The following is a 21,867-nucleotide window of genomic DNA, read 5'->3' as shown; positions in this document are numbered from 1 at the left end:
ATTAGTTTGAATGAGGTGATTAGAGGATTAATTAGTGGTTTTTAAAAAACAATGAAGACAGACCTTTTGTGGAGAAGGCAGTATTGCTGAGTGATTGGTAATCAGAAGCAGGAGTCTCTAAAACCTTTCTGCAACCATTTATTTACATACATTTTAAATAGTTACAAAATACTTTAAAATTTTAAACAGTTAATGTAAGAAAAATATGAACTGTTTCTGACACTAAAAACTTTCTAGGGAAAGATATTTTAAAAAGCAAATCTGGGAATTGAATTCCCTTATGACTCCAAAATTCTGGTTAAGACATCTTTTTTCTATTGAGGTTATTGGTTTTATTTCCATTTTATTCTCCTAATGTACTCTTCTGCGAGCCAGAAAAGTACTTTAGTAACTTCATGAAAATTTCTCAAGACTGCTGGAGTCTGAGGAATCCAGTGAGTTCTTCACAAGGAACTGGTTTTTGTTCAGCTTCCCTCTCTCCCTGAGGTAAGTAAACAAGTGGCGTCGTCTCCTCCATGTGACCTTGATCCCATACTTCTCTTCAGGGGTGTCTTTAACTAGAACAGGCCCAGCCTCTGGGCTCTTGGGAGTACTAGTGTGGAAGGAGCCGCTCAGAAGGCTACATTCCCTCTGATTGGGGGAAACGGGCCCCTCCTTCACAAACGATGACTCTGGGGTCTGGATATCAGGTGGAATGAATACGTAAGGTAAGTTTTGAAGCACGTGTGCTGACACTTCCCCATAGCTTTGAGGACTGAGCACTGGAACTAAGGACCTTCCAGAAATGCGCTTTTCTGACTGACCAGGGCATTCCCTGGCCAAGGGCATCCCAAGTGCGGCTGAACCGGAGGAAGGCAGCGCACTCTCAAATGTTAGATGTGGGAATTTGGAAGTGGTGGATTTTCGACTTGAATGTCTTGCCTGGTTTCGATGATGACGCTTCTGGTTCACTGGGAACCAGCCTTCTGCTGTCGTATCAAACTGAGGTGATACCTTAAGGATCAAAAACAAAAACCAAAAAGAAGTGAGGCAAGCCAGCTATCAAATAGGAACCTGAGGGTGGAAACTATACTAAAGGACCAGAATTCTAAATGGGGGCCCACTATAGTAATGGCCACAGAACAAAATATCCCTCTAAAAGGATACTAAAATAAAGTGATATGAGCTTTGGGCAAGTAATTCGATCTCTCTGGCTTTCTGCTTCCTTGTGTTTAAGAAAAGGGACAATGCCTCCTTTACTTTATAGCACCACAACTTGTTTAACAATCTTTAAACTTTGAGGATAGAGACCAGCAATCTTCCTCACCTTTGATGCCCAGAACCTGGCAGAGTGCCTGGCACGAAGAAGGCCCCCAGTGGAGTGAATGCTGAGTTCAAGAATAGGAAATGAGATCATGTATGGGAAGCAGCTAGCATTAAGACCTGACACATGGGGGTGCCTCGGTGGATCAGTGGGTTAAGGCTCGGCCTTCGGCGCAGGTCATGATCTCAGTGTCCTAGGATTGAGCCCCCATCAGGCTCTCTTCTCAGTGGAGAGCCTGCTTCTCTGCATAAACTTAAAAAAAAAAAACCCACACAACTCTTCTTTAAAAAAAAAAACAACAGGGCGCCTGGGTGGCTCAGTGGGTTAAGCCACTGCCTTCGGCTCAGGTCATGATCTCAGAGTCCTGGGATCGAGTCCCACATCGGGCTCTCTGCTCAGCAGGGAGCCTGCTTCCCTTCCTCTCTCTCTGCCTGGCTCTCTACCTACTTGTGATCTCTCTCTGTCAAATTAATTAATTAATTAATTAATTAAAAACAAAAAAAAAAAACAACCAAAAAAAAAAAAAACACCCAACACATGAAGAGTTCTCTAAATGTTCACTCCTCAACCACGGGATTCTAACATTTCAGTTTCTTCTACAATTCTGAAGCAAGTATTTGTTTCTTCCAACTAATCCTGAACAAGCTATATTTATTAAGCACTCTTAAGTGAAGTTTATGCTTTTGTCTGGCCCTCTGGCTATACTACTGCCCTGACAGTAGCTGTATTCTCTTCCTAGAGCCTTGAAATATGTCAAAATATGTCATGTCAAAATATGACATGTCATTTCTGTGGGTTTTTTCCCAGGTTTACTCTATTAAACTGTAAATACCATACCTAGTTAAATAGTTTACCTCTCAAGTGAAGCTTGGGGAACAATCTCATTTTTTACTCATTCTGCCATTTATCTGGCTGCTTCAGTGACCTACTGGGTAATGAAACTTTTATACTGAACTCTTTAAGAAGAATGTGGAGGGAAAGACTCCTACTCCAAGCAGCTTTTGCCTCAGCTTGAACTTAGAAAATATACAGGGCACCGGGGTGGCTCAGTGGATTGAGCCTCTGTCTTTGGCTCAGGTCATGGTCGTAGGGTCCTGGGATTAAGTCCCTTGTCAGGCTCTCTGCTCAGTGGGGACCCTGCTTCCCCTATTCCCTCTCTCTGCCTGCCTCTCTGCCTACTTGTGATCTCTCTCTCTGTCAAATAAATAAACAAAATCTTTAAAAAGAAAAGAAAATATACAAAGATGGCTGATAACAAAAAGAATACATTGCCTCCTTATCCCAGCCCCCAGGAACCTTTGGAGGCCCTGGCTTAAGGGGCAGAAGTGGCAGCATTCTGAAAAGCCTAACCAAGCAAAAGTCAAAGTAAGAATTCCATGGCCTACCCAGGAAGTGATGGTGTTATGGTCAATGGGCTTGCTGGGCACCTGTCTCGTGTGGGTGATGGTAAGCTGGGGAGAGCCATAGTGGTGTTTGGGGCCCTCCAGTGGTGGTTCTTGGAATAGCAGCTGGCCTTTCTGGGAACGCTGGCGGCGTTTTTTTCTGGGAGGCATCAATAGGTGAATGAAGAGCAGTTAGTAACCGCATGATGCTGGTTGTAGTCAGGTCGGAGTTCAGGCTCCGATTCCAACCCATGCCTGCAGAGGGGGAAAAAACAAAAGGTGGGGGACAATTCTGAGGATTACGTCCCCAGCTCTTGCTCATCCTCTGTCAACCAGTTCTACTATCAACTACCACCCCTACCTCCACACTGCAGGGAGCACAGCTTCCTATCCCTACAACCACCAAAGTAAAAACACAGGAGTTCCCGTTCAACAACGTTCATTCAGTGCACACTGATCCAGCGTGTGTTGGATGCCATGCTGGGTGTTGGGAATTTAAAGATGCATAACCATTGATTCTATGATTATTTATCAAGTGCCAAGTGCTTGTAGGGACACAAAGGTAAGATTGTGCCTGTCTTCAAAGAACTGAGAGGCTAGCAGAGAGAGACAGAAGATTATGATAAAGAATGCTTCCACGTACTGTAGGGGAGGCCTTCTACAGAGGGTAATACGTGACCTAGTACAGAAGGGCTAGGGAAAGCCTCCAGGCTGAGGAACAGCACATACAGAGGCCCGGAGACAAGACCGTGAATTAAAGGTATCATAGACTCCATGAAGCAGGACACAGCATAGGCAAAGTCAGATGCAAGACCTCAGAGGCTGGACCCGTGTCAGGGTCAAGTCAGAAGAAGCAGGTGTGGGGTGCCGGGGAGTTGCTCAGATGGTTAGGTGGCTGCCTTCGGCTCAGGTCATGATCTCCAGGTCCTGGGATCGAATCCCACATCCGGCTCTCAGAGGGGACCCTGTTTCTCCTTCTGCCTCTGCCTCTCCCCCTGCTTGTGTGCTCTCTTTCTCTCTCAACTGAATAAATAAAATCTTTAAAAAAAAAAAAAAAAGAAAAGAAAAGTAAAAGAAAAAGCAGGTGTGCCATACGTGTTTGGACTCTAGCCTAAGTAGTTGCTGAGGATTTTCAAGCAGAACGATGTGATCACACTTGGTTTGTTTTTTTTAACTTTCTCTTCAGATAATTTTGAACATACACAAAAGGAGGATGAATAATATGAGCCCCCATGTACCCATCACCCAGCTGCAACGATCATCAACCCATAGCCATCTGGATCCATCACACCCTTCATCCACTTCCTCTACTCCTGTATTATGAAGATGATATTGCCAACCATTATATCATCTCCATTAATTTTATATATATATATATATATATATATATATATATATGTATGTGTATATATTTATTCCTTAATATTATCAAATATCCAGGGATGTCTGGGTAGCTCAGTGGGTTAAGCTTCTACCTTTGGCTCAGGTCATGACCCCAGGGTCCTGGGATCAAGTCCCGCATAGGGCTCCTTGCTCAGCGGGGAGCCTGCTTCTTCCTCTGCCTGCCACTCCCCCTGCTTGTGCTCTCTTTGACAAATTAAAAAATGTATTATCAAATACCTAGACCTGTTCAAATTTTCAATTGTTTCATAAATGTCATAATTAGTTGTTTTTGTCTTTTAGATAGGTCATCCTGGCAACAGTGTGGAAGGAGAGGGAGTACTGTGGAAGTAGGGGGTCAGGTTTTAGGAGGTTACTTAAGTGAGAAATGATCAGGCCTGAATCTGGGCTATGTCAGTGGAAATGGGGACTAGACACAGAAGCAGGATCAACAGGCCTATGGAGTAATAAAAAGTCTGAAAAAAGTGGCCAGATCTAGTAACCAGATCGACTTTAGTAAGAGCTTCATCAGTGGAAGCGTGGGAGAGAAGTCTGCATGCAACAGAGAGTTGCATGGGAGGTACAGCTGAGCATCTAGCAAAGTCCCCCAACAGGGCAGATGGGTCCCACCACACATTCATGACTCATTCAGTCAGTCAACAATAAAAAGTAACATAGTCTTATGTTACTTATGTCACTAGGCAGCGGACATACAGGTAAAGGAAAAAGAAAGGACAAAACTCAGGAACTAACATTTTTAGGGAGAACACAGGTAATACACCCAGCTGTTTGTTTGTTCATTCAGCCATTCAACCAACACTTACTGAGTGCCAACAGTGCTAGGCCCTGTTCCTGGGGCTGGAAATATAAACCAGAGAACAAAATGAAATCCCTGCCCTCATGGTGCTTACATCCTAGCTGGGAAGTGTCTATGGAGAAAAACCAAACAGGATAAGGGGTTGACCCAACTCTGTTCTTTTAGACAGGGTTGTCAGGGAGGGCGACTGAAAAAGTGATATTTGTGCAAAGACCTGAAATGAAGAAAGGAGAGAAGAGGAGAACCAGTTCAAGTGACACAGGGCTTCACAGGCAAGGTGAAGGACTCTGGACTTAATTATTCTTGGTGTGACAGGAAGCCACGGCAAGGCTCTGGACAGGGAAGCGACATTTATATTTTACAATGATAGCTTCAGACAGTCTGTAAGAACAGGTGGGTTGGGAGAGCAGGCGTGGAGAAAGGAAGCAGGGTGCCCGGTTAAAGGGCTGCTGCAAGAGTCCCGTGGAGAGAGGACAGCAATAGCAATGACTCCAGTCAAAGTGTTGACATTAGCCAGCCTCCAATAGACCTGACATTGCTCGGCAGTAATCCTACTATGTTTCCTTCATCAACTCATTATCTGCAGATTATCTTAAGATATTTCCACTTTCTTAAAACCTTAAAACTCCCCATCCCTCTTAACAAATGACCTTACTTCCTGCTCCACAAAGAATGCAAGAGACACCAAAGAAAATACTCTCACTTTCCAGATACCGAACATACAAACCTATATATATCTGCATCCATTCTCTTCATGCCATAGTCGCAGGTCAGTCCTGTTTACTCTCTAAAACCTTTCCGTCTGGCTGTGTTTTGGAGCTCTTCTTACTTTACACACCTTTCATAGGCAATTATCGGCTCACAACTACAAGTGGATGACTTAAGTATTTATACGCTCAGCTTAGAATTCTCTACACTCAGTACCCACATACCCACTGCCTACTTGACACCAACTAGCTGTCTCAAATACAGCTGAAATTCAACTTATTTATATATTTTAAATTTTCCAGTTGACTCTAAATATCTTTTTTTTCCTTTTTAAGGTTTTATTTTTTTACTTATTTGACAGAGAGAGAGAAAGCACACAAGCATCGGGAGAGGTTACAGACTCCCTGCTGAGCAGGGAGTCAGATGAAGGGATTGATCCTGTACCCCAGGATCAAGACCCAAGCCAAAGGCAGACACTTAACAAAGCCACCCAGGTGCCCTCAAACTCAACAAATTTATAGATTGTATTTCTTTATTTGACAGATGGACATCACAAGTAGGCAGAGAGACAGGCGAGGGGGGTAGTAAGAGGGGGTGGGAACAGGCTCCCTGCTGAGCAGAGGGCCCGATGCCGGGCTCAATTCCTGGACCCTGAGATCACAACCTGAGCAGAAGGCAGAGGCTTAACCCACTGAGCCACCCAGGTGCCCCATAACTCAATATATTTAAAACTGAATTAATTATCATCTCCCCTGCACCCGCTCCACAGGTGATTATCTTCCAAGGCCCTTGCTCGGGGTATGGTATTATCATTCATCTAGTTACGCAGCCAGAAACCTTGACTTGTCCCACCTCTGTCCCCATCCAACATCATCAAGCCCTGACAATCTTACCTCTTAAGCATGTCTTCAATAATGCCCCTTTTGCCTCTCACTCATTGCTCTTTCTCTCCCCACCACCTTTGAAGTTCCAACAGTCCTGATCTGGAGTACTGCAGTAGCCTAAACGGGTCTACCCTAATCCACTCCAGCACCCCCTGCAGGGGAAGCTTTTAAAAATGCAAATCTGATCTTGACTCACAGCTTAAAATTTCTGATTTCTGGATAAGGCCCAAATTCCCTCAGTTATGGCTAAGATCCTATTTCCTCAAGCTCCAGCTTCGTCTCACACCACACTCTGTTCAGGTCTCTCAGCCCTGACTCCTGTGCTATTCTTCAGTCTTTGTACACCCCCAATTTTCTTCCTGCCACACAGCCTTTGCACACCATCTCAGAAAAGCTCAGAAAATCCTTTCCTGACCTACCGAAGGCAAAATCTTATCGTAGATACTCAGTCATCAATGACCTCTCTAATTTATCCCTTCACAGCTATAATTCTGCTCTTGCTTAATTCGATTCTTCAGAAATGGCTGTTGTCTCCTCTCTTCCCGTCAGACTGTATACGGGGTAAAGAAAGAACCTCCCCTACTACCACTGTTATCCTAGCTGGGCCTGGCACATATGTAGGTGCTCAACAAAATGTGTCGCCCAAGTTAATCAAGTATTATCATGGCGTGGAGTTTTCTTTAAGATGGAGGAAGCTTAAACAAGATGACACGCCGGTTGACTAGTCGAAGCGGCCAGACGATTGTTCGTCGGCTGGGCAAGGAGTCGTTTCCCCCCAGGAGGGAAGTCAAACCCGGGAGGCTTTGAAAGGGCCGGAGGACCGCGAGAGAGGCGGGAAGAGTGGCGCCGGGGGGCGGGCGCAGGACAGCGACCCGGAACGCGCGAGGGAGCGCAGGCTGAGGGCCCCGGCCCGGGCAGCGCCGTCTCCCCGCCGCCCCCGCCGGCCCGGCCGCCCCCCGCCGCGGGGGCCCCTCCTGCGCCCTCCAGGCCGCCCCCGGCCGCCCCCCTCCCCACGAGCCGGCCGCCTGCCCGCCTTACCCGCCCGGCGGCGTCCCGGCCGCCGCTCCCCAGGGCCGCAGCGGCTTTCGAGCCCGGAACGCTGAGACAAGGACGGCCGCCGATTGGCGACGCTCCGTCACGTGACCGCAACGCTCCGCCGGCGCCAATTTCAAACAGCGGAACAAACTGAAAGCTCCGGTGCCCGACCCCACCCCCGGCCTCCTGGCCCGGGACCCCTCCCCTCCCGGGATCCCCCGGGATTCCCCACCCCTCCCGCACCGCCGGGGACCCGGCCGGCCTGGCGCGAGTCCCTGTCCGGGCCCCTGGCTCGGCCCCCAGGTTGGAGGAGCCCGGAGCCCGCCCTCGGAGCCACAGCCCAGCAGCAGCGGCGGCGGCTGCAGACTGGAGGTGAGCGGGGCGGGGGGGGGGGGGGGTGGAGGGGCGCGGAGGAATGGAGTCTGAGCCGGGGCCGGGGCAGAGGCAAGGGAGCCCGGGCTCGGGCGTCGAGGTCAGGGGGTCTAGCGGCAGGGCGCTGGACCGGAGTGGAGGTTTGGGGCCCCACGGGAAGGAGGGCTGGGAGAGGGTGCAAACTTTTTCTGCCTCCAACCTCCTGGCCTTGTCCTTGCTTCTTCCTCACATCACCTCTTGGCCTTCCCTGGAAGTTTGACCTCTGCGTCCTGCCCATCACCTCGGGGCTGCTGCTGCTGCTGGCCTACTTTTCTAGGCCGGCCGTGGCTGGCGTGAAGATTGAGCTTATTCTGCATTAAGTCAAAGACAAAACTGTCGACACCCTCCGCTCCTCCCAAGCGCTCTCACCACTGAGCAGCACTGCCTCCACCCATCCTTTTCCAGGGCCCTTCTCCCGGTTCCTGAGAACCTGCAAGGTTTCCCTGTTCAGGATGGGCAGTGGTGTCAGAGGGGTCACTCTGGAAGTCCCCTAGCTTAGATTAAAGAGTTGGACATGATAGGAAGAGACTGGTCAGAGAGTTGAAAACAAAATTAAGCCTTAGACCCGGAAGATACCTTTTGGGGATGGGGAAGGAATAATAGTATTTCCTCATTGGTGGGCGAGGGAGGAAGGGAGGGAGGGAGGCAGGCCCAAAGAGACCGGAGGTAGAAATAAAACTGAGATTTGGAAGTAGAGGAAACCTAGTTATAAAGGAAAGGGAGGGGGCGAGTGGAGAGAGCCTGTGAACTCAAAGCAGGTGACAAATGTCATTGGGCTGTGACAGACATTTTTAGGGAGATACTGGATTTCCTAACACAGCCCATTTTTCTGTCAAAGTACCTTTAAAGAGGATTACATGATTTTACAGGATGGCAGAGTATTCTGTGTGTCTATTAAAGTCAACAAACACAAAAAAGTTTTTTTAAGATTTTATTTATTTGAGAGAGAGAGCAGGAGAGCAGGGTGAGGAGTAGAGGGAGAAGCAGACTCCCCCGCTGAGCAGGGAACCCAACGTGGGGCTTGATCCCAGGACCCCTGGATCATATCCTGACCTGAAGGCAGATGCTTAAGTGACTGAGCCACCCAGGCGCCCAATAAACACATTTTTTTTATTTTTTCATTTTTATTTTTTTAATTTTTTAATTAATTATTTTTTAAATTTTATTTGACAGACAGAGATCACAAGTAGGCAGAGAGGTAGAGAGAGAGAGGGAAGCAGGCTCCCTGCCAAGCAGAGAGCCTGATGCGGGGCTCGATCCCAGGACCCTGGGATCATGACCTGAGCCGAAGGCAGAGGCTTTAACCCACTGAGCCACCCAGGTGCCCCAACACATTTTTTTAAAAAGATAAAACTATTGGGACGCCTGGGTGGCTCAGTTGGTTGAGCGGCTGCCTTCGGCTCGGGTCGTGATCCCGGCGTCCTGGAATCGAGTCCCACATCGGGCTCCTTGCTCGGTGGGGAGCCTGCTTCTCCCTCTGCCTCTGCCTGCCATTCTGTCTGCCTGTGCTCGCTCTCTCCCCCTCTCTCTCTCTGATAAATAAATAAAATCTTAAAAAAAAAGATAAAACTATTTTCCTTAACATGACAAAGCCAACTTAGCATATTGATGACAGCACATTCTGTTGGCCGAGAGATAGGGAATGTAGTCTTGGTTTTGGAAGAGAAATCAAGCAATCGGGTGACATGCTTAGAAAGGTTAAAATATGAATAAGCACATGCAAGTACTAAAATGTCACTATAGAAATATTTTGCAAATTGTGAAAGAAAAGTGTACTCTTGCTTTTACCAGCAAGGATAATAGCCTGTGAGATGAATAGCACCATGGGCCTCATTGAATAGAGCAGTTTCTGTTTTCTTCTGAGGTCTTGTGAAGTGGGAGGCGATGGCAAGGGAGCAGTAGTGCACTCTGCCTTTCTCCTCTGATCCTATGGACACATCCTTTTATTTATAGACTGAGATGATATAAAAATATACAGGCTTTTTCAATCCTAAAATACATTATGGGATTAGAGTTTGGTCCTCAAATTGCCAAATGTCCTCCTATTCCAGCATCCCTGTCCCTAGAGTCACTGAAAGTGATCTGTACTATAATAAACAATCATAAAAATTTCCACATTTTTGTAACTGTCCCATTCATTTCTGTAGCCAGACATTCTTTTTTTTTTTTTTTTTTTTTTTAATTTATTTGAGAGAGAGAGAGACAGCAAGAGAGAGCATGAGCAAGGAGAAGGTCAGAGGGAGAAGCAGACTCCCCGTAGAACTGGGAGTCTGATGTGGGACTCGATCCCAGGACTCCAGGATGATGACCCAAGCCGAAGGCAGCTGCCCAACCAACTGAGCCACCCAGGCGCCCCTGTAGCCAGACATTCTTAAGCTTCGGGAAGACCTTTGGTCATTTTGACCTCTGTTCAACCCTGCTTTCCCCTTTTGAAATGCTTCAGTTTTAGCTTTCTTTTGTCGTAGAATTCATCTCCTTATTGTTTGAGGTCTTAACAGAGGCCCAGGGATCATTAACCTGGGCCTGTGGGCTCATGCTTTTGGTCATGGAAAGAGGAATGCCTCTCTCTAGCAGTACCTCCTTCTCAGCCTAACAGATTTCTGACATCCTGCTGTTCCTTGCACTTTCCAGGGCCTGTGCTTGTGATTCTCAATGGAGAGTGAAAGCACAGATTCATAATGAAAACCAGCCCCCGTCGGCCACTGATTCTCAAAAGACGGAGGCTGCCCGTTCCTGTTCAAAATGCCCAAGGTGAAACATCAGGAGAGGAACCTAAGAGGCCCCCTGCCCAACAAGAGCCTGGTCAAGCACAGGCCTCCAAGGAGGCGGCAGAGTCCAACTCCTGCAAGTTTCCAGCTGGGATCAAGATCATTAACCACCCCACCATGCCCAACACCCAAGTGGTGGCCGTCCCTAACAATGCCAATATCCAGAGCATCATCACAGCATTGACCGCCAAAGGAAAAGAAAGTGGCAGCAGTGGGCCCAACAAGTTCATCCTCATCAGCTGTGGGGGAGCCCCCACTCACCCTCCAGGACCCCAGCCTCAAGCCCAAACCAGCAATGATCCCAAGAGGACAGAAGTGGTCACCGAGACCCTGGGACCAAAGCCTGCAGCTAGGGATGTGAATCTTCCTAGACCACCTGGAGCCCTTCCCAGGCAGAGATGGGAGAGCTGTGGTATGTGGTCTGCAAGGCAAAGGGGTGAGGAGCCCAGCCTTTCCTCTCTGGTAGCAAGGACTGCAGTCCGTCACATTGGTACTTAACAGATAGGCACCTAGCCTGAACCAGGGGAAAGTCTTGTCTTTCTTCATCCCAAATCCTTGACCCAGATCCTTTGGGCACCATCGAAAGTGCCCAAATTATAATTTAGCATTTCTCTTATTTTTCTTTATATTAGGAAAGGATTTGTTTTTTGTTTTTTTGTTTTTTGCTGTTCTCTTCCCTGTTGACCATATAAGGAAATAGGAATCTTTCTCCATTTTAATAAAGGAGAAAATGGAAGCATGAGGAGGAAAAGTGACTTTGCACAAATACTAACGCTTTGGTAAAGTTGCCTTGACTGATCTCTCAGGCTCAGTGTGGCTCCTGAATTTCTCCTGAGATCTGTAATGGGGCAGAGTACCTGAGGACCACAATAGATACAGCACGTGTTCCCTGTCCCTACGGGTAGAGGTTTGGAGAGATGCTCCCTACCCACCAATTTTTATGGGCCTGCCAGGCACAGGGATCAGGCAGCTAAGTGGCATCTTGGGTTGTTTACTCTCTAGCTGGTGGCGAGGCGGCAGGCTGCATTCTCGACAACAGCTTGACCAACATCCAGTGGCTTGGAAAGATGAGTTCTGACGGGCTGGGTTCCAGCAGCATCAAGCAAGAGATGGAGGAAAAGGAGAATCGTCACCTGGAACAGAATCAGGTAAAGGTGACTTCTCACTAGGGAAGTCGGGGACAGGGCAGGGCACTTCTAAGAAGGGAAATGGATCAAGTGACCTGTAGAGCAGAATTTCCAAGCTCTGGTATTAGCCCTGCGCTTAGCGCTATTCTGCATAACATTTGAGCTACCTTTGTGCCTGTCATCTGTTTGGCCCCATCTGTGACATTTCCTTGAGGGTGGCTGTTCCTGGCTCACTGTGTATTCCATGAGCACTAAGTTTAGTCTCTGCGCTTAGCAGGTACTGGGTAGATATTCGGGAAATGATGAAGTTGAAATCTTTCCTTAGTTGGGAGAAATTGAGCTTTAAAGAGGCAGCCCAACAATATGGAAGGAATAGAGGATTTTTAACAAGACAGTCCTATTAGGGACGCCTGGATGGCTAAGTCAAGCGTTGCCTTCTGCTCAGGTCATGATCTCAGGGTTCTGGGATCGAGCCCCACATTGGGCTAGCTGCTCAACGGGAAGCCTGTTCTCCCTCTCCCACTCCCCCGCTTGTGTTCCCTGTCTCGCTGTGTCTATGTCAAAAAAATAAAAATCTTTTAAAAAATAAGATAGTTCTATTAGAAGATACATTAATAGCAAATAAAGTTGTTAGATGTGCATTTTATTTATTTAAGATTTTATTTATTTATTTGACAGACAGAGATCACAAGCAGGCCAAGGCAGGCAGAGAGAGAGGAAGGGAAGCAGGCTCCCCGCCGAGCAGAGAGCCCGATGTGGGACCCGATCCCAGGACCCTGAGATCACGACCCGGGCCGAAGGCAGCGACCTAACCCACTGAGCCACCCAGGCGCCCCTAGATGTGCATTTTAAATAGTCTGGCAAGCAGATTCAATTTGACCCAACTATGCGGCCTGGTGGTGGTTTTTACCGTATTGCTGCATATGCCCTTAAATCTATCATTCCACAGCCTTTAAAAGTGACAATTTACATGAATGTGTGCATAAGTAAAACTTAAAACTTGTGCACTTTCTAAAATTAGAGCTCAGGTTTTAAATTATTTTAAGATTTTTTTTTTAAGGGGCACCTGGGTGGCTCAGTGGGTTAAGCCGCTGCCTTCGGCTCAGGTCATGATCTCAGGGTCCTGGGATCGAGTCCTGCATCGGGCTCTCTGCTCGGCAGGGAGCCTGCTTCCTCCTCTCTCTCTCTCTACCTGCCTCTCTGCCTACTTGTGATCTCTCTCTGTCAAATAAATAAATAAAATCTTAAAAAAAAAGAAAAAAGATTTTTTTTTTTAAGATTTACTTATTTTTTTATTTGATGGGGAGAGAAATCACAAGTAGGCATAGAGGCAGGCAGAGAGAGGGAGTGGGTAACAGGCTACCTGCTGAGCAGAGAGCCTGATGCAGGGCTCGATCCCAGGACCCTGAGATCATGATCTGAGCCGAAGGCAGAGGCTTAACCCACTGAGCCACCCAGGCGCCCCTATTTTTTTGAAAAGGATTTATTCATCTATTTATTCCAGAGAGAGTGAGAGATTAGGCGAACGGAGGGGCGGGGGGCCAGAGGAAGAGAGACAATCTCAAGCTATCTCCAAGCTGAGTGCCAAGCCCAACCCGGAACTCGATCCCATGACCCTGAGATCATGACCTAAGCTGAAACCAAGAGTCAGAGGCTCAACTGACGGGGCCGCCCAGGCAGCCCAGAGCTCAGTTTTTTTCAACTGTGACTGATCAGCTCTTTGCCCAAGATTTAGCCAAATGTATGCTTTGCAGACATTTGTCCATCCTATATTCCTAAAAATATCTCATACAAACCCCCAAAAGACATGGGTTTATTCACATCCCATTGGTAGTAGAGAGCAGATGAAGATGTTGGTCTCTTGACTCCCAAGTCTGAAAAATGAGCATGATTTTAGGATAAAATCAATGCTCGAAGAATCCTGATGTACAGGCACCTGGGTGGCTCAGTCGTTAGGCATCTGCCTTTGGTTCGGTCATGATCCTGGGGTCCTGGGATCGAGCCCTGCGTCTAACTCCCTGCCCCGTGGGAAGTCTGCTTCTCTCTCTCCCGCTCCCCAGGCTTGTGCTCCCTCTCTCACTGTCTCTCTCTGTCAAATAAATGAATAAAATCTTTAAAAAAAAAATTCCTCATGTACACCCAAACTTACCTGAGAGGTTTCCACTAGCAGACTGGACCTCCACTTATTATGGGACAACATATTCAACGAAATGAACAATGACACAGAAGTGGCTCCACATTGTCCAGGGACTGGACTAGATCATTGCTAAGCTTCCTGATCCTAAAATTTTATTCTATGGAATAGTTGTCTCAGATGAGTAGGTTTCTAGCACAATTCCATCAGTTAAAAGGTTTCTCTAGGGGGTGTTATTTGAGGGGGCCCCGGGAAGGTCTTATGAACTCTTCCATGTCATTTCTTTTTCTCCTTGTCTTTGGCATCTCGTAACCCACAGGTCGAGGAGCCCCCGGGAGCATCCACATCCTGGCAGGACTCTGTGTCTGAGCGGCCACCATACTCTTACATGGCCATGATACAGTTCGCCATCAATAGCACCGAGAGGAAGCGCATGACCTTGAAAGACATCTATACTTGGATCGAGGACCACTTCCCCTATTTCAAACACATCGCCAAGCCAGGCTGGAAGGTACATAACCCGTAGCGACAGTTTGTCCAGCAGTTTGTCCACACAGGTGTGCAGCCTTGTGTCCAGTGCTCTGAGGAACAGTTCAATGCCGAGAAAGCTGGAACTGTAAACAAGTGTATGTTTCTCAGCTGGAGTGACTAAGTAGCTTTACGAAAAGACCTTAATGAAAAAAAAAAAATGCTGTCCATGACCCAAGATTCACCTCCTCTAATGTCACATGTCTTCTCCAGGAGGCAGAGATTCTCTCTTCATTGTACCTGTGGGGACACTGAGGTCCCTTGGAGTTGCTGTCACTCATACTAACTGACAGGGCCACAGCATTGGGCTTCTGACAGACAGAAAACCCAGCTCCAAGCAAGGGTTTTCTTTTGTTTTGTTTCCTCCGTGGTAGAACTCTTCACACTCTTACCTCAATGAAATTTCCTGGTTTCTTAGTTTCTTCACTTTACTTGCCACTGATTGCTTCACAGCCTCGGTCCTCTTTCCTAGCCGCTGATACCTATCCGGGTCTTTTCTTTTACTATCAGCCATTGGATTGATGGATTAATGGCCCGGCTTGGCAGCTCCTCGGTGTGGAACAGCAGGGAGAGAGCTCCACTAGGCAAGACCGTGAGGACGAGGAGGACACTGCTGGCTACAACGGGGGAGGCCTGAGGCTGATGTCCCCTCGGGGACGACTCTGAAGCTAAAGTAGCTGACTAGTAGTTGTCTTTCTGTCCTTGCAGAACTCCATCCGCCACAACCTTTCTCTCCACGACATGTTTGTTCGGGAGACGTCTGCCAATGGCAAGGTCTCCTTCTGGACTATCCACCCCAGTGCCAATCGCTACTTGACGTTGGACCAGGTGTTTAAGGTGAGTATCCTGGTTCCCTCTAAATAGGCCAGAATTGGTCGTCCTAGTATCCATCTCAAAAGGAAACAGGTTGTCCTTGTGATGCCCTTACCTGGCCAGGGCAGACTTAGAAGCCAGACAGCCTAGAGACGAACTACATAAAACTAGCCGAATTAAATACAGTTGACATACACCAAATGACACACTTCTAGGCTATACCAGGCCTTGGGGAGGGCTGCTCTGATCCAAATAGATGACTTCCCCCGGCAGTGTTTCCCGAACTGCTTTGTGGATAAGAATTGCCCGGGCTTGCTTGTTAAAACAGAGTGTCCCAGGCCCTGATCGTGGGGCTTCTGACTCAGTGGGTCTGGGATGGGACCAGGTATATGCATTTTTATCAAGCCTTTCAGGTGATTCCTACAGAGAAAGTCTAGAAACCTTGCATTGAAAGAGCCCTTCTTCAGCCTGGAGACCAGAAACCAGCCACCAGAACACCTTTTCAGAAGTGATTGTTTGGGGATTTCAGAGTCCCCACAAGGCAGCTTGCAAGCTATCCCTGTTCCCCTGGGCTGGCACATTGTCCCCTGGGACCCTCAGCATCCAACAGGACTAGCTGTTTTTCCCAACCTGGGCAGACTGACCACGCTGGTGGTAACTTCATCTCATTTCTCTCCCACAATGCCTGACCGCCACCAGCCACTGGACCCAGGGTCTCCACAATCGCCTGAGCACTTGGAATCAGTAAGATTCTTCTCCTCCCGGCTCGGGGCTTGGCCTTGTTTTCCTTTCACCGCGCAGCATGCTTTAGTGGACAGGGGAAGGGAGCCTATGTGGCTTGTGTGACTGCCAGCCCTAAGCACAGAGCACCCTGAGCTCCTGGGAGTAAGGAAATTGACGGCCGCCACCTCATGCCCCCGTTCCTCCCAGCTCCTGCCCACTTCTCCTCCCCCCAGCAATGGGCACAATGAAGGTCATGGAGCAGAGCACAGTGTGGCAAGAGGACGTGCCACAGGCTTTGTGCAAGACGGCAACCTCAAGTGCATGGTGTAGGCCTGGCAGGCAGCAGTTATCCCTCTTTTTTTCCTACCTGGCTTTTCTCTGCCACTAGTAGAGCTCCATGCTTTAGCATCCCCTGGGGGTGGCAAGGACACATGGATGAGTTGGTAGGATCGTCCTGCCATGGTAGGTCTGTGTGCCATCCACCTGTTCCCACTAACCAGGCTCTGGAGACAGTGCTCACTTGCATCCACCCCAGACCAGCCTTTTCTTTCTGGGCTGTCGGTTAGCTCAGTGCACAGTACCGGAGCAGCTGGCGGGTTCTCCTGCCCTCTCCCCCTGCCTCATTAACCCAGGTTTCTTTCTCTCCCTCTCTGCCACAAGCAGCAGCAGAAACGACCCAATCCTGAACTCCGCCGGAACGTGACCATCAAAACTGAACTCCCACTGGGCGCACGTTAGTATGGGACAGTGGGCATCAGGCTAGTCCTTGCTCTGGGGGCATATTTTAAAGACAACCAGGCTGCAGGAGTCTGTGGCCAAGCTCAAAGGGCGCTGAGTCCAGAGAATGAGAAAGAGCTCCCGGGATTGAGAAGGGCGGTATTCCTGGACCCCTGCTCCTGATCTCTCCCGTGTCCTCCTAGGGCGGAAGATGAAGCCGCTGCTCCCACGGGTCAGCTCGTACCTGGTACCCATCCAGTTCCCAGTGAACCAGTCACTGGTGCTGCAGCCCTCGGTCAAGGTGCCACTGCCCCTAGCAGCTTCCCTCATGAGCTCAGAGCTTGCCCGCCACAGCAAGCGAGTCCGTATCGCCCCCAAGGTGAGTGGCTTCCGTTTTGCTCTGAGGAGACACTCCAGTCCATTAAAAGTGTTGAACCTATAGTTTGCAAGCACTCTGCTAAGTGTTCCGGGAGAAGCTTATAAATCTAGTTGGGTAGAACAAGGCGTTTCCCTTTGTATGGCAAAGGAGAATTCAAGAGCATTATAAGAGCTAAAGAAGAACTTGGATTATGGTATAAGTGATGTCAGAAGCCCATAGACACCTGATGAGTTTATTAGAACTACCTTTGGGTAAGCAAACATGTGTGGCAATAGCATTCTGATGGGAAGTGCCGTGGAGGCAGGAGATGCCAGTTTATACCTAGTAACGGTAGAGCAATTGGGTCAGTCTAGCTCCGGAGGTTCTCAGCCTCCATACTGTTGACATTCAGGGCTGGATAATTCTTTGTTGGGGATGGACAAGTAAGGTCCTACCCACTGAGGGATCTTTTAGCAGCATCCCTTGTCTCTCCCCACTACCTGCCAGGAGCCTCCCCTGGTGTAACAATTAAAACATGTCCAGACATTGCCACATGTCCCCTAGAGGATGAGAGGGTGGGGATAGCACCCCTTGGTTGAGCATCAGTGACCTATTTGGGGGAGAAAGTGAGGAGAGTTAAGTGAAGGCCATCTCGTGATGAGCTACCAAGTTTGGACTCTGTAGAGAAGGGTTTGTGAGCGAAAGCCGACTGGTAACAAAGCAGAGAAAAGGGCCCCCTTGCCTCCTTCTCTGAGATGGAAAGAGCATGGGCTCTAGAGTTTAGAGAGACTTGGGTTTGCTTTATTTTTTTTTAATTGAAAAAATATTTTTTAAATATACATAAAATTATACATATACATACCACCATATGTAATTTTACCTAAATGTATCCATGTGACTATAGCCCATATACTGTTTTCATTTTATTTACAGTCTTTTTTTTCCCCTTTTCTTCTTTCTGCCTCCCCTCCCCAACCTTCACTCATATCCCCCTGCTGCCTGTGATACCCGTTGCTGACCGCATAGTGTGCTTGCTTTTGTCATATGTCCTCGCTCTTCGCGTACTATAGGTACACACACAGCCATAATCACTTTATATATGTACATACGACACCCAGAACCTTCAAAATGGGATCACGCTACACTTTCCTGCCACAGGGAGAGTCTTCCAAGTTACTTGACATTGGCTCTAATTCATTGATTCTTAATAGTCACATAATAATCCACCGTGTGCCTAGGCCATAAATTTTCTAGCATTCCACTTTTATGGGTACATTTTGTTTCTGGCTTTTTTGCCCTATGAACAACAACAGCAATAAATGTCTTTGCAGGTACCTTTCTTACAAGTGCTTTTATTTCTGCGGGCTAGAAAACCAGACAAGAGATTGCCCAGGGGAAAGGTGTTTTCCATTTTATTAAATCTTAATAGATATGGTTTCCAAAAAAATATACGACAATTTACATTTCTACCAGCAATATGTGACAAGATCTGTATCTTTGTCAGCAATTGATATTAATAGTCTTTTACATATTTGCCCATTTGCTATGTGTAAATGATATCTCCTTGTTTCATTTTATCTCTCTTTGCTTATCAGTAAGTGCCAGTACCTTCTCGTTATGTTGGGTCACTTAGAATGGTTCACCTCGAGGTTGTTATGTTGAGGCATGGCCCATTTTTCTAGGGGATTTTGATAATAATGTGTGAAAGTTCTTTGCTTTTAAAATATTAACCTCTGTCCTTGGTGCTGAAGTTGGGTTTTGTTTTTTTTTTTAACTTTCGTTGTTTATCTCTTGGTTTATGGAATCTCTTGCCACAGTAAAAGATTTTAAGTTTTTATATAGTCAACTATGTCTCTCTTCTCTTTTACAGCTTCTGGGTTTCCAGTCTTGCTTAAGAAGTTCGCCCCCCACCCTCAGATTGTACATGTAGTCTCCTAGATTCTCTTTCAGGATTCGTATGGTTTTAATTTTTCTGTTGAAGTCTTTGTATATGGTATGGAACAGGCATCCAATTTTATGGTCTCTCAGCTGCATACTAATTGTACCAACGCCATATTTAAACAACATTCTACCTTTGACCCCCAGAATTGAACTATGCCCTTCATCATATATTCTCATATTTCATAATTTGTAAGACTTTAAAAAGACCAAAAAGAGGACCAGTACCAGCATGTGGCTTATTTTAGTCATAATCTTGTGTCCCGCCTGGTGACTGGGGTGAGTGTCAAAGCCTGGAGAGCTCCCTCTCACCACACACCTGCTTTCCTTTCAGGTGCTGCTAGCCGAGGAAGGGGTGGCCCCTCTGCCCACCACAGGGCCTGTGCAAGAAGACAAGCTCCTGCTTGGAGAAGGGCTGTCTCCTCTGCTGCCAATTCAGTCCATCAAGGAGGAAGAACCCCAGCCTGGGGAAGAAATGCTGCCCTTGGGGAGACCCATCAAAGTAGAGAGCCCACCCTTGGAGGAGTGGCCCTCGCCATACCCGTCTGTCAAAGAGGAATCGTCTCACTCCTGGGAGGGCTCGTCCCACTCTCCCACTCCAAGGTCCAAGAAGTCCTACGGTGGGCTCAAGTCCCCAGCCCGGTGTGTCTCGGAAATGCTCGTGATTAAACGAAGGGAGGGGAGGGAGATGAGCCGGTCTCGAAGGAAACAGCACCTTCTGCCTCCTTGTCTGGACGAGCCCGAGCTGCTCTTCGAGGGCCCTGGAGCTTCCCAGCGAGCCACAGAGCTCCCTTTGCCTGCAGAGTCCTTTGAGCCTGCCTCTCAGCTTGGCTACTCCCAGGAGGAGGGAGGACCTTTCAAGACACCCATTAAGGAGATGCTGCCCATCTCCTCCACCCCGAGCAAATCTGTCCTCCCCGTGACCCCTGAATCCTGGAGGCTCACACCCCCAGCCAAAGTAGGGGGGCTAGACTTCAGCCCAGTACAAGCCACCCAGGCTGCCTTTTGCCCCCTGCCTGATTCCCTGGGGCTGACGGATTTTAGCACCACCCCGCTGAAAAGTATCCCCCTCTTTGACTCACCCCGAGAGCTCCTCAATTCGGAGCCTTTTGACCTCACTGCTGACCCCTTCAGCACCTCTTCTCCCTCAGATATGGAAGTCCCCAAGCCAGACTCCCCTGGGCCAGAGGTGACCAGCCTTGTAGCCAACCGTTCTCTGACAGAAGGCCTGGTTCTGGACACAATGAATGACAGCCTCAGCAAGATCCTGCTGGACATCAGCTTTCCTGGCCTGGAGGAAGATCCTCTGGGCCCTGACAGCGTCAACTGGGCTCAGTTCATTCCTGAGCTGCGGTAGAGGTCTGGCCTTACCCTTGCTGCCCAAGCTGTCCACACTTCCAGGAGCTCGTGAGGCTGGGCCATCCAAGCCTCATCTGGAGTGAGAATAACAGGCAGGGACCATCCACTCCTCTAATTCCACTTCGCCTGGTCACACCATGGCCACTACTGAGCCCTCTGCAAGCAGCGAGGCCCTGGTGACTGGTCACTGTGCCACCAATGCTCCCCCAGAGAATCCAGTTCCTCACTCTCCCTGCTAGGAACTGAAAGGTGGGAAGAGCAAAAACAAGGGTGAAAAAAGATTAGGAAACCTCCCAGACTGTTTACACCTGAGCCCAGCAGTCTCCCACCTTCCCTGCTCCTTGCAGCGTGGCCCTTGTAAATAGTATATATTCTCCAAATTATCCTCTAATTATAAATGTAAGCTTATTTCCTTAGATCATTATCTAGAGACTGCCAGAAAGTGGGTGGGATGACAAGGGATTTCAGTTTGCTTCTGTTCCTTGCTTTTAATTCCTAGAGAAGGGAGGACATGCCGTGCACGGTTTCTTCCAGGCCCAGGAGACCTGCCTCAAGGACCCTTTACTGTAGACACCCAGACAAGCAGATCTGCTTCCTAGGGTCTCTCTCATTGCCCATCCCTCCCACCTTCCCATGTTTCCAAGTCCGCTTTCCTGCAAGAAGAAATCCTGATAAAAAGGTCTCTTGTTGGGTCAGGAGTTTAATTGGGGGTGGGGGAGTGGATGCATCTGAAGCAAAGAATGGGTGCCCAGATGTGCTCCCATGAGACGTTTCTCTGATAATGTCCCTAATCATGCCAGAGAGACTAGCCATTGCCAAGAACTTGGCCCAAGGCTTGAGAAGACTGAAAGGGCCCTGCCCTGCCTAGCTTCCTTAGCTCACACCTTGGCTTTGCTACGAGCCACCCTAGGCCCCAGCTGACCTCATGCATGTGAGCCAGCTCAAGAACACTACCATGACTGTCAATAAAATCCAGGGTGGAAGTGTGGTTTCTGTGGTGTGTCGGTGTCTGGTCTCTGAAGCGTAGGGAAGGGTTGGAGGAGACTGGGAGACGATGGAGATGGTGGTGACAGGGAAGAGGTAAGGCCCACAGCCAGCATGAAGTGCGAGGAGGAAAGCACTGCCTGCCCCACACAGGGCACTCCCTGCCCAGGCACACATCCTTCCTAGCACAGAACCTGGCAGATTTCCTGGACTGGTCCTGCATGGCCAGCCTCTTCAGCACCTCTGAACCTGATGGTTAATTGGCCCTTTAGTGCTCCCTGTAAGGAAAGGCCTACCCAGGGGCAGGGTCCTCCCCTCCCGGAGCAGTAGGGAAGAATGGGCAGAGATATAGGTGCCTTAGGACCACTTCTACCCCAATCCAGGACGTGGGAGCCAGTCTGCCCTGCTTTTTTCTTCCTGCCCTCCTAGACAAGTCCCTCCCCAGAAGCTCCTCTGGTCACCATCTTTTGCTAAAAATGTAGGAGTCCTATCCGCCTG

At 48.4% G+C, this 21,867-nt stretch overlaps 2 protein-coding genes across 9 annotated transcripts; one reads left to right on the top strand and one right to left on the bottom strand.

Moving 5' to 3' along the window:
* Positions 1-121: 121 nt before the first annotated feature.
* RHNO1 (RAD9-HUS1-RAD1 interacting nuclear orphan 1) lies at positions 122-7,617 on the bottom strand. 2 transcript variants are annotated; one of them, XM_059184510.1, is made up of 3 exons: positions 7,513-7,617; positions 2,731-2,940; positions 122-993 (listed from the first exon to the last, which is right to left on the bottom strand). In XM_059184510.1, exons 2-3 carry the CDS (start codon positions 2,854-2,856, stop codon positions 394-396), a joined length of 726 nt encoding a protein of 241 aa, XP_059040493.1. In that variant the 5' UTR covers positions 2,857-2,940; positions 7,513-7,617; the 3' UTR covers positions 122-393. The 2 variants fall into 2 exon arrangements, with proteins under 2 accessions (XP_059040493.1, XP_059040491.1); XM_059184508.1 differs by having other exon boundaries at positions 2,689-2,940; positions 7,513-7,616.
* Positions 7,618-7,635: 18 nt separating this feature from the next.
* FOXM1 (forkhead box M1) lies at positions 7,636-21,373 on the top strand. Of its 7 annotated transcripts, none has more exons than XM_059184506.1 (9): positions 7,636-7,881; positions 10,552-11,100; positions 11,691-11,836; positions 14,269-14,460; positions 15,186-15,314; positions 15,990-16,034; positions 16,677-16,746; positions 16,934-17,109; positions 19,361-21,373. In XM_059184506.1, exons 2-9 carry the CDS (start codon positions 10,599-10,601, stop codon positions 20,381-20,383), a joined length of 2,283 nt encoding a protein of 760 aa, XP_059040489.1. In that variant the 5' UTR covers positions 7,636-7,881; positions 10,552-10,598; the 3' UTR covers positions 20,384-21,373. The 7 variants fall into 7 exon arrangements, with proteins under 7 accessions (XP_059040489.1, XP_059040486.1, XP_059040485.1 ...); XM_059184503.1 differs by having other exon boundaries at positions 16,674-16,746; XM_059184502.1 differs by having other exon boundaries at positions 10,552-11,124.
* The last annotated feature ends 494 nt before the right edge of the window (positions 21,374-21,867 follow it).

This window comes from Mustela lutreola, chromosome 8 (assembly GCF_030435805.1).
Source record: "Mustela lutreola isolate mMusLut2 chromosome 8, mMusLut2.pri, whole genome shotgun sequence".
NCBI lineage: Eukaryota > Metazoa > Chordata > Mammalia > Carnivora > Mustelidae > Mustela > Mustela lutreola.
Note: the sequence above shows the minus strand (reverse complement) of the source record. Positions and strands in the feature narration are given on the sequence as shown.

Excerpts from the sequence above, each read along its gene's own strand:
- RHNO1 (XM_059184508.1), bottom strand. The coding sequence starts at position 2,856 with ATGCCTCCCAGAAAAAAACGCCGCCAGCGTTCCCAGAAAGGCCAGCTG. Across the intron at positions 994-2,688 it reads ATAACACCATCACTTCCTGG|GTATCACCTCAGTTTGATAC; the intron begins GTAGGCCATGGA and ends TTGATCCTTAAG.
- FOXM1 (XM_059184501.1), top strand. The coding sequence starts at position 10,599 with ATGAAAACCAGCCCCCGTCGGCCACTGATTCTCAAAAGACGGAGGCTG. Across the intron at positions 15,315-15,989 it reads CGTTGGACCAGGTGTTTAAG|CCACTGGACCCAGGGTCTCC; the intron begins GTGAGTATCCTG and ends GACCGCCACCAG. Across the intron at positions 16,035-16,673 it reads CGCCTGAGCACTTGGAATCA|CAGCAGCAGAAACGACCCAA; the intron begins GTAAGATTCTTC and ends CTCTGCCACAAG.